This window comes from Halyomorpha halys, unplaced genomic scaffold, assembly GCF_000696795.3.
Source record: "Halyomorpha halys isolate HHAL.00 unplaced genomic scaffold, Hhal_1.1 Scaffold216.1, whole genome shotgun sequence".
In the NCBI taxonomy this organism is placed as follows: domain Eukaryota; kingdom Metazoa; phylum Arthropoda; class Insecta; order Hemiptera; family Pentatomidae; genus Halyomorpha; species Halyomorpha halys.
This window is the reverse complement of record NW_027114440.1, coordinates 1,336,450-1,348,060: the sequence shown is the minus strand read 5'-3', so window position 1 is coordinate 1,348,060 and position 11,611 is coordinate 1,336,450. Positions and strand designations below refer to the sequence as shown.

The 11,611-nt window shown below is 31.6% G+C and overlaps 1 protein-coding gene across 1 annotated transcript in view; it reads right to left on the bottom strand.

Annotated features, from left to right (window-relative positions):
- Positions 1–11,611, bottom strand: part of LOC106679737 (stromelysin-3) — a 107,849-nt gene that overhangs the window by 31,761 nt on the left and 64,477 nt on the right. The window contains exons 4-6 of the mRNA XM_067051629.1: positions 8,277–8,441; positions 6,000–6,139; positions 2,107–2,259 (exon numbers count right to left, since the gene is read on the bottom strand). Coding sequence (XP_066907730.1) covers positions 2,107–2,259; positions 6,000–6,139; positions 8,277–8,441 — 458 coding nt within the window. The remainder of the gene's footprint in view (positions 1–2,106; positions 2,260–5,999; positions 6,140–8,276; positions 8,442–11,611) is intronic.

Below are 11,611 nucleotides of genomic sequence, written 5' to 3'. Positions count from 1 at the left end.
AGAGCAATGTCCCAGTGCGCGCCTCAATATCCCGCTGGTAGTGCTCGGCCAGTGACTCGGCTTGCTCAGTGGGGGTCATGAGGTGGTCCCTGTCATGAAGTCGAACGGCCGAGGTCTTCTTGGTTGCCGCCTTAGTGAGCTTCCAGAATTTCCTGTAGTCATCGTGGGTAGCTCTTAAGCGATCATGCAGACCTACATTGCACCACGGCGCCTCTCTTATGAGACACCTGTACAGAACTACAATAACTCGACTACAGGGCTTCCAGGGATCTGTCCTCCGTAAGATCATCCGGAGAACCACGCTCCAGAGGGCCAAAAACATAAGTTATACGTGAAGAGCTCCAACTCCCCACTGTGCCGGAGTACATAGGTCGACGGCACATCAAATTCTTTGATGGGTTGAAGGCCTGCTGCAACCCGCGTTTTAGAGAGATCGCCTCTCGACCAAGATCTGGGAGGTGGCAGAGCATGGTTCCCTTAGTCGACGTCCTCGACGAGGGAAAGCTTTACTCTTTTAGTCTGAGGTCTAAATTTTCACCATTCCACCAGCGGAACGGCCCCTCCCCGTTCCAATAAACCACTAGCGTAAGCCAACCAAGTTTACAACCTCCATTGGACCCTTCACCTAACCGTATAATGCCAAAAGGCAATCTAAGGTATCCTTCACACCCAGCTATACATATAGCATACCTCCTATATGTACGTATCAAATACCCATTAAAATCTTTACAGGAGGGTACGAAAAAAAAAAAAAAAAAAGAATCCTTCAGATATATTCTAATAAAGGATAAAATATTTTGTTTTTCTTTACACATGATATATATCATAGATCTAATTTTTAAAATCGATTTTTAAAGAAACAATAATGCATTAACTGATACTTTATGTAAATAATCGTCATTACAGTTGTTTCAGTGTCAATGAAGAAGAAACTAATTCACCAATCTAGCTGGGTTTTTCAAGTTGTAACCAAATAAAAAGTATTAGTGTCCGAAATGTATTTATAGTGAACTTTTGAATAGAGTGGACGCCTTCACGAAAAAGAAGTGGACACTAAATCGTTGGGATCTGGGTAAATGGCAATTTGCACCTTTTCTGGTTCTCGTGATTGGTTAAAAATTCCATTATTTTCGATAAAATGAAGTAACTTCCGATGTATTCCGAAGTAATTACATCTGTTGTTTGTTTTGTTATCATTTAGTATGTTATATACAGTTGTATAATTTATTGAAAACAAATTATACAACTGTAACAAACAAAGTAAAGAGTCTAAATCTTAATTTAGTATGATATGTGTGGGTCAAAATATGTCTTTTTAACTCGAATTCTATGATTTTGAAGTAATTTGCATTAGTAATTTTTAATTAAAACATTATAGAGTTTACTATGTGGATTTTTTGAAAGTACTGTGCAACTGTGATGCGTATTTCAAAAATGACGTTTCTATGTATTTTTATTAAAATTCAATTATTAATGGTTAAAAAAAAATTGTTTATTTCAACTTTTTAATATTTCCTTCTTTTAGAATAAATACAAACTAGCACAAATATATCAGAATAGTACAAATATAAAGAAATTACAATTATATACTCCTAAATCACCAAGTTTCTCGTCCCAAAGTATGACTGAGGTTTTTAATGATATAACTTCAATTAACACCTAAACTAAAACATGAAATATAATAATAAGTTTAATATCTAAATTGGAATCACTTTACTTAAATGAGCAAAAAAAAATAAATAAAGCTTCAGGATTTGAAACTTTTATTGGTGCATGTTGTAGACCTATCATTAGTTTTGAAACTTAGTACCAAAAAAAGTGTAATAGTATATCGATAACATTATCGGAATCGAATTTAACCATACTTCCTCTTTGTCTGGAATTAATTTAATGTTATTTTGGCAAAGACAAGATTTGAAGAATGTTGAACAACGACTTTGAGGAACCAGTGGCTACTTTTCCTGGTCCAGGTTAGCATAACTTGTTCTACCACTCTCGCCATTTCGATATTTCAAACCCCACAACCTCAAGTTTAAATTTCAATAAAAAGTATTGATATATATTTTACTATTTAAAAAAAACTGCTAGTAAAAAAGGAATACTTACTGTAAAGTTCATGCATAGCCAGTATATCATCGTATCCTAGTTCGTGGTTACTGCCCGTGTAGTAAGCGAACATCACGGAGCCCCTGTCTGGAGAATGATTTAGTCCCAAGGAGTGTCCGAGTTCATGGAGTGCAGTAGACATGAGATCGACACCTAGGGAACACATATTTACCTGATATTTTATAGTTTAAAACAATTTCCACGGATATTTTTTTTTTATTCCAAAAATATTTGTTTGCCTTGGCTCAATCAGATTTTTTCATGACAGCCTATGCTTCGTCTGATCAATTCAAACCATTTTTAGAGCTATAGAAGCTAGAAAAATCTAAATGCACTACGCAGTTCGTCCGAAACGTTAAATGTTCCAAAAAAAAAAAAAAAAAAAAAAGGAAGCAAACGTTGAATGTCCGTTATTATCTATTATGAATACCAAAATGTTTTAAAAAATAAACCTGAAAAGATCATTTTTATTTATTTCAGAAAGTATAGCAAACTAAAAAAATCTCAAATAACCATCCAACAATATCTGCTCATCTACGTAATAAAAGACACCTGGGGATTTCTGGGCACTGTAAAACTCTCGTCTTTTATCCACTTTTAAGTAACATTAATATAAAATGTAAGATAACGTATTGAGTACAATATAGCCTCTGTTCCGTGCTCATTGCTAATTTATATCAATAGAAAATTTGTTATTGAACCTTGAAAATATGACTCACAGAATTGGGAGTATTGATTTAGAATAAATATATTTATATGCATAAATATATTTGTAGGTATTGGATAAATATATTTTTAGGTATATTGCCAATAATTCCTAAATTATAACAAGTAGCAGAAATAACATTATTAGCAACTTAATATTGCATTTAAGCCCTAATAGAGTTCTTTATGTTTAATAATGCCCGATATATACGGTTCTTCTAAACCCAATAAAAAGAATACAAAAATATTTTTTGAAAATATTTTGAAAACAACTATACTTAGGAGAATAATCATTACATATTATTTCCTGGTGTATTTAATTAACTTTACCTTGAGCCCGAATAGTACTCTTTAAGTTTAATGATTTCTTGAATGCAGGTTTTCTAACACATACATTTTAGTAATTATCATAGAAACTACTACTCTTACTGAAATATTTATTAAAAACTAATTTATGTTGTATTTAACGATCTTTAAATCGAGCCCTAATTGACATCTCTTCTTCAAACAGTTCCCGAGATATCCAAATATATTTCCCTATACATAACTCATTTTCAATTAAATTGAAAAATACAAAAACCGTGCAAATATTTCTTGAATCATTTTGAAACTTTTTTAATATATCAATAATATAATATTATGTCATCATAAAGATGATAATAATATTTTAATTTATTACTTAAATGTTTTAGATATAATTAATAATACAAAAGAAATTTAAGTTGTAATTTAATGAATGATTTTGAGATTGGGTTTGAAAATGGTTTCGGCCCGAAACGACATTTAATTCTAAGTTCAAGTTATTTTTCTCCAAAAAATGGGTACATTGAATTGATTATTTGGTGTTCCTTACAATTAATTAACTGGACAATATAATTAAGGTTGAAATATGTACTTAAACATATTTATGTAATTTTTACTGCTATAATGAATATAATTATAAAATGAAATTCAAGCCAAAAACAGCAGAATTCAAGGGACGCAATACAGGACCATATCCAATGACGCCATTGATACCATGTTCTGACGTGCGGTTATAAGGACTACACTACTTAAACGTTGGTTGAGGTGAAGCATGCGATTTCCTCATTAAAATAACTGGAGCTGAATCATTGGAAAATGCACAAAGTACAATTAGAGAGGGTCATTACAGAGGAAAAACCCAGTGGATGGCTTATGGTTGAAAGGACATTTACACCTGTCAACCTAACAATAAACATTAAACAGGTAGGTGTTGTAGATATATATGTATATATTTTTTATAAATATTTCTTTATTACCAGACCGGCCAGGGGGGCCTTTAGTGATTGTGATAAAAGCAATTTGACTTGCTTTTAACATTTTATAACATGGGCGGTTAGTAAGATGCAAAAGGGACTGAAAAACCACCCCTAACCATTTACGATGATATAATTATTAAATAATTTTATATAATCGAAATAAATTAGAAAAAAAAATCGAAATTATACATATAAGAAAGTATAATAATAACTACGTAATTGAAGAATGAAAAAAATATATTAGCAAACAACACTTAATATTTGTAGGAGTAAAAAAATAAATAACTGACTTATATAAAAAAAAATAATTAAAGAAAAAAATTTAATAAATAAAAAGATAGTTCATAGCAGAATTTCATGCATTAGTCTTTAGGCTTAGGTCTTAACTGCAAGTAACTGGTGATAAAATTTTGTAAATATGTTTTGATGAATTCATCAACTGATTCCAATTTTTTTTATATTTTTTTTTACAGATGAGAATGATTGTACGAGGTTTCTGCGTTTTCTTGTGGGTTGGTTTCATAATTATAAGATGATTCCAGGTAACGTGACATTCCAAATAAACTCTTTTCTATAAGATGATTCCATAGTATCCTATTAATTTTTTACCATTGGGAATCAGCCAAGGTGTATATGATGTGTAAAAGGTAAAAAAATTTAAAGTACATTTACGAATGTTGAGATTGATTATTCATTTAGTATAGGTCGGAGAGATTGATTAGCTTTGAAGTTCATCAGACTTTGTTGGCCCAAATTTAGAGCTATTCACCTGTTCGACCAGGCAACATGATCTCGCTAAAATATCTCAATAATGATGAAATTCACTAGTCCAATGAAGCAATCAATAAAGGAATATTTATAAAATAAAAGGTCTGACATGTACACGGATGATCCTAAAAAATATGGGTACTTTGAATATTGTAATTTCATTAACCAATCTGCAGGGTGTTGCCATATTTAGCCCATCTATATACCACCAAGAGTGGCAAATTGAAATTGTTCTGAATTGAAAATTAAGGCAGAATTTAGATGGGATAAATTCGAGTACTGCCCGTCAAAGTGTAAAATAAGAGGATAATTCAGCGAGTTTTCAATTGAAATCATTTATTGACATGTTCACTAAACATCGTCAGCAGTTTTTTTTTATCTTAATTAATTAACAATAAATTAATGGCACAAAAAATATAAGGAATAAGAATTTTTTACATTTTTAGATTATTAAATTGGTTTTTCAGGAATTAAATGACGAATTAAAAAAAAAAACTTTCTTTAAAGTAATATTATTGTTATTTATTTAATATAAATAACCATTTCTCATTATAATATAAATAATAGATACAAAATATTTTATAATTTCATGGTTAGCTAAAAATAAAACAGTTATTATCGGACTGGTTTAGAGGAACCAAGAAAAACTGAGAAATCTGAAACAGCATTACTATGTACACGACCAAGTCATTTTTTGCCAAAATATAATATTATAAGGCGGAAAAAAGTTGATATTCGTTTTTTCGTATCTCAGAAAACCCATAAATACAAATCTTATTAACAACAGAAATCAAAAATATTTTTTTTCAACTTTTGTCTTCCCGGGGCCTTCGATGTTTAATATACATGCAATATGTAGTAAGGAGAAGTATTACTTTCTTGAAAGGTTTCGAATTCCAGTTTTCGATGGAAATTTTGAGCTTCTTTGATACCCAAGTTCCTAGGTCATATATGGTATCCTGAGTAAAGGTAGGCTGGTAATTAAATGAGATGCGCGTACTGCACCAGATTTTTTTTTACAACGCTAGGATGTAAGCAATTAAGTTGAGAGCTCATTCAACCCACATAGTACCTAGATAGTACTCACTATCTAATATAAATTAATATGAGCGGCAAATAATTAATGATATCATTACTCACCGTAATCACCTGGGTTTGAATCCACCATCCAATTTTCATCTGCGTCAAAGTGAACGTCCCCATCTATTCCCCTTCCATTTTGATTATAGCTTGGTGTGAATGCATGTGCTAGGACGTTTCCTGGGCCGTCAAATGCAAACCTGAAATTTTTGTGATTTATATTTTTTTTAAATATTATATTTGATCAAAATGCAAATATCACTATTATGCTGCTTTGCTTTGATAGAGGCAAATATTGTATTTTTTTTTTAATTTTATGCTTGAAGTATTCCATAGATTAGATAATAAATAGCCCTAATTTACGGTGTAATTCAAACACGTATACAACTTTTTTTTTTTATCAGGTGGGCCACTATCAAAGCTAGGTACCAATATATTTGTTTTCCTTTTGTACATATTTTAAGAAAATGAAATATAAGGAATTGTTACAGTGAGTACATCTAAATTTTTATATTTGTCTTATATGAATTTAAGTAATTATATTCTCACTTTTCAACGGTGTATAATATGTTAATTCTTTTTTTTTTTTTTGCTAATGTCCTCTATTGAGGACCTATACCCCAGAATGGGAGTGTCAAGGTTCATTTCTCGCACCATGAAATAAATATTGACTAGCCCAGGTGGGAATCGAACCCAGAATCTTCTGAACCAAGCGCTCTGGGACCCTCACCCCAGCTCGCTCAGCTATCAGGTCCTCTAACTATATTCTAATCATGCATACCTTTCAATAAAACAAATATAAGGATATTTCGCTTTGGATTTTATATCAGGTCGAATGCCGTGTGGAGTATTTATGTGACCGGCTGACCGATCAGTGTGAATAGATAAAACTGTTAAAATTTAAAACATACTTCAAAATTTTTAAAAGAAGGAAAATTTGATGAACATTATTGATTGCTGTACATTAATATCTAATAAGTGAACGTATATCATGTCCGGACAAATTCATCTTACTTAATGTATCCAGTCACGCATCCATCTTATAAATAACCTATGGAACAAAATCATACATCATAAAATAATCGAGTGAGCAGCGTATTAATATTAAAATTTTCTATAAACACTATCCCGGCTTGAGAAATAAAGAGAGAGATACAAGAAGGTAATAACAAATAGTAATTTAAGTTTCAAATATTGATCAAATAAATAAATTAAGTTAATGGACTTCATTAATTGACATTTCATCTAATAATACAATTTCAAAAAATAATATCAATACTTAGAACTACTCTCAGAATAAGTTAATAATATAATCCAAGAGCCCGGAGGCACAATAAAGAAGTCTCCCCAATTTTTTATTACTTTTATGAAAACTATAATTATTAGTCACTAATCAAAATTGATGACTCTTCCATGTCATAGCTAGGGGGTGGGGCCGCCCGTAGCTCAGGTGGTTGAGGCGCAGATCTTAGCAACCTACAAACGTGCGGGCGGCGCTGGTTCGAATCCTCGGAAGTGAACTTTTTTCATTTCGTGGCAGTCCCACAAAATGAAAAACTTGACCTTCCGCCATTGTCAGAATAAGTTGACTTCTTGTTTAAGTTTTAACAAGCAATTAAATATAATTTTAATGAATTAGCTAAATAAGAATCATGGGCTATGAAGATGCAGTAAACCTTGTAGATATAATGAATAAAGTATTTTATAGTTTTATATCATTTTTAAAAATCTAATTAATTTGCGATTACTGAAATAAGTTATGTTTTAATTTTTTAATCATAGATCTTAGGATGGGGAATAACCATTTAAACGGCAAATGAAATTATCTTTGTATTCTTTAAATGAATACTGCTACAACCCATGACGGGTCAGAGGTTCAATACGTTATAAGAATGCACTGTTTCTTGAACAACGGTTGAAGGAGGAGATAATTGGATTGAGACCACGTTAAATCGCCATGTTTTACCCCCAACAAATGGTACCCACTTCGTAAAGCTGGGTGGACCCCGGAGGGCTCCTGAACACATGGTGCTGACTCATAGCTAGAGAGAAATAGAAAATAATTATCTGCCACAACAGGATTTGAATCCAAATCCTTCGAGTTAGTAACATTGTACCTTACCATTAAGCTACCCACTACCACAGCATGTGATATTATTTCGCATAAATAATTTATCAACTCTTTATTTTTTTTTTTTATTTTTTATACTTATTTGAGAGGTTGTTAGGAATTCTCTCTAAGCTTAACGACCCCTCTCTATCGCGTCTCATACCTACATACCGGCAGGCCTCAACACGAATATACATACTAATTCATATTAAAAACATATTCATTACGAATCGCCATGTTGTCTTCTGTAGAAGCCGAAGACGATGTCCGCATCATTAGAATACGGTGCTTGAGTGAAGTGGAGGTTCCCGTATTTGGCCCAAATACCCAAAGCTTTCTCCACGACGTACTGCACTTCCTCTCTCCTAAGATGATTCGGCCAGTTATCTAAACTGAAAATAAAGTAAAGAACATGATTTAATAATACCAAATATATTAAAAAGTAAAAAAAAAAAAATGAAATTTCGTGAGTGAAAGAGTAAAAAAATTCACAAAATGCTAGTTTTTCCTTAAAATTCAGTTTTCACTATTATCATTTGACCAGTCCTTACATGGCCCACGTTTAGTTAAATAAAAAATAAATTACTAAAAGGAAAACTGTTTTGAAAAAAGGAAATTTTATTTGTGAGTATATATTTTACAAAATATGCCTACATAAACACCTAAAAAGTATATATTTCGTATTGTTTTTTATAAGTTATCGGAACCATAAAAAAAAAAAAAGGTTCATAATTAGCACTGATGTAAAAACTTTTCAAAGTATACCCTGTATTTAAATACATTAAAGGTTGGTTTCCACGGATACCCATGGGATATACATTCAATTTTCAATTAGTTTTTGGAATAACCCGAAAAATATATTTCCTGGAATATTCAAGGGACTAATTTTTCTTATAGCACACAAACATTACAATTTAACCACAATTAGCGAAAACATTTTTCACAGAATATTTGTATTAGACTCTCGACCGATTTCGGTTCGGAAAATCGTGTGAGACATATTGTGGACATATTAGGGCTCTGTTTCATAACGAAAGCTAGTAGTAATCGTTTATGAATACGTAATACGTAGTACTCAGTAGTTTGTATACTTCTATACAGTTACTAAGTACTACCACTAATGCTTTTTCTTTCCTAATGGATAGGACTTTTAGCGATATTGCTGGGATAAAATCGTTGTACAAGACAACGAAATTGTACCAAGTACAAACTATAAAACTGATAATATTAGTTCGTACTTCATTATTAGACAAACCCATATTATTTAATAATTACTAGCGTAATAAATTACCAATTTAAATGAACTATTGCCTAATAACTCTTAACGTTTCTATTTAATCCCTTCTGGACATTTCCGGATCTTGTTGCCATTTCTAAAGCTATGAGTTTCTTATTGAAGGGACTCCTGCACGGTTTGACTGACGTTTACTTGAAAATGAGACTTACAACAGTAGGGGACTTGTGCTAGGTTCCTTTCGATTCCTAATAAACAGTTTGTTAGCCTATTATTTTGATAATTTCCTGAAAGAGTAAATTCAAAGTAAAGAGACACACTATATGAAAGGAGCATACGCAGCCCAGTGGAGGGGGAATACAAATGTTGAGTGATGAGTTTTCAAAATTTTTTCGGCAATTCATCAGTATTACTCCTATATGATCAATCTGAACATTTTCTGTCAGCCCGACTGACTGCGTAGGAGCATCTTAAGAACACTTACCATGAATCATACATCGTAATATTCAATATTATGCTTAATATATATATATATATATATATAGTGAACAAAACTAATAACGTAGGTTAAGGAAGAATATGAAGAGAGTAGAGAAGGAAACTGGAGTAACAGAAAGATAAGAAAGAAGAGACCAAACTTAAGAAATACCTGGCCTGCAAGACGACAGACAAGCAAGTAAAGGTCAGAGCCGCGAGTGGCGAGATTCTTGAGTTGAAAAGTACGTTAAAAGAGACGACAAAACTACCAGAAGATGTCAAACACGTTACAAGTTACATGGAAGATTAAAATAAGAATGTTAAAATATTAAACGTATAAATGAGTGACAAGAAATGAGTTAAGAATTATTAAAGAACATAAAATATGGGATAAAAATAAAATTCATTGTTACGTTTTTAAAAAAAGTAACAATGATTAATTTTTTCTTTTGTTTTTATTTCATTCATTATGTTATTTCCCTCACATATTTATTTACCTACATATACGTTTTATTTCCTACTTCTCTCATTTATTTATTTTTATCTATATTCATTCTGTACAGTTATTTACTTTAATCTTTCTATACATCCTTTATTCACTGGTTTTTATCTTTTTTTTTTTCTTAGGCCTGACTGAGGCTAAAAATCCTGGCCGAATAGGTGTTATTCTCTGACGGCACCCCTAACCATGTATATAGTAAACGTTCGTTTCTAATAGCTAAACTTAAATTTACTTATAATTTATATACATCTAAAATACATACAAAAATGTATACGTACATACAAAATTAAATGTTCATTTCTATTATAACGGAATTACTTCTGAATTTCCAACCCCATATCACATTCTCAAAATAAATATGCATTTGCGAACCAATAAAAATATTTACTTTCCAGTTTGAATGCTGGAAACACGATTGGGAAATTGGGTTCTTATCGGTTTACTTATTTATGTCACTTGTCTAGCCATCACTGCTTTATATATTTAATCAAATAAAAGCCCTTTAAATTTATTTATCATCTTCATTCTCAGCTAACTGGTTGCACCAGCATACAAGAATCATTCATCAAAAGTAATGAACTTTATTACTTGATCAATGAAGCATTGATTAACTAGATGACGTAATCGAAAACGGTCTTCAGTTTCCAGGACCTTTTATATAAGCCTCTTTACCATCTAATTTGACCGTGAACCCGACTTACTCATTGAATTGTGTGCCAACTGTTCAGTGAGAGAGTGATCTAGACTGGCGAGACTCCCCGAATTAACAGTCTGTCTCTTCATTAACTATTTTAGATTAGAACTGGCATTTAGTTGGTGACTAGTGCACCACTGGAAAACGGACGAAAGAGCAAGTATTACCAGAAATTTCATAGCGGTTAAATATTGTCTTCATTTATTGCAACTATTTATTCTTTTTAATATAATAATAATAATAATATTCTTTATTTATTATATGACTAGTTCCTTTAAATTAATATTACTAGCATCAAAAAGAGGCATTAGTGCCTTAAAGTAGAATAGAAATTTTTTTTTTTCTTTATTTAGTTTATTCAAAACTGTACAAGTATTTTTACAACCAGCGAATGAGATGTAGAGAGAGAGAAAAAAATTATAATAAAAAAAAAAAAATGTCATGAAGGCATGAAGGTTAAGGTCATCCAATGATGCCTCTCCCTTAAAATTGAAATTTAAAAAGGTCCCTAATGAATAATCCCTAAGGTCCTTATTCCAGCTCCTTCGTAAACGTCGTCTCGTATCTGGTAAGTCTAGTGTTGATAGTCCTTGGATTAGAGGGTTAGTGTGTGTTGGAAATGCGTCGTGAAACCGTTTATATAATGATTTAATGG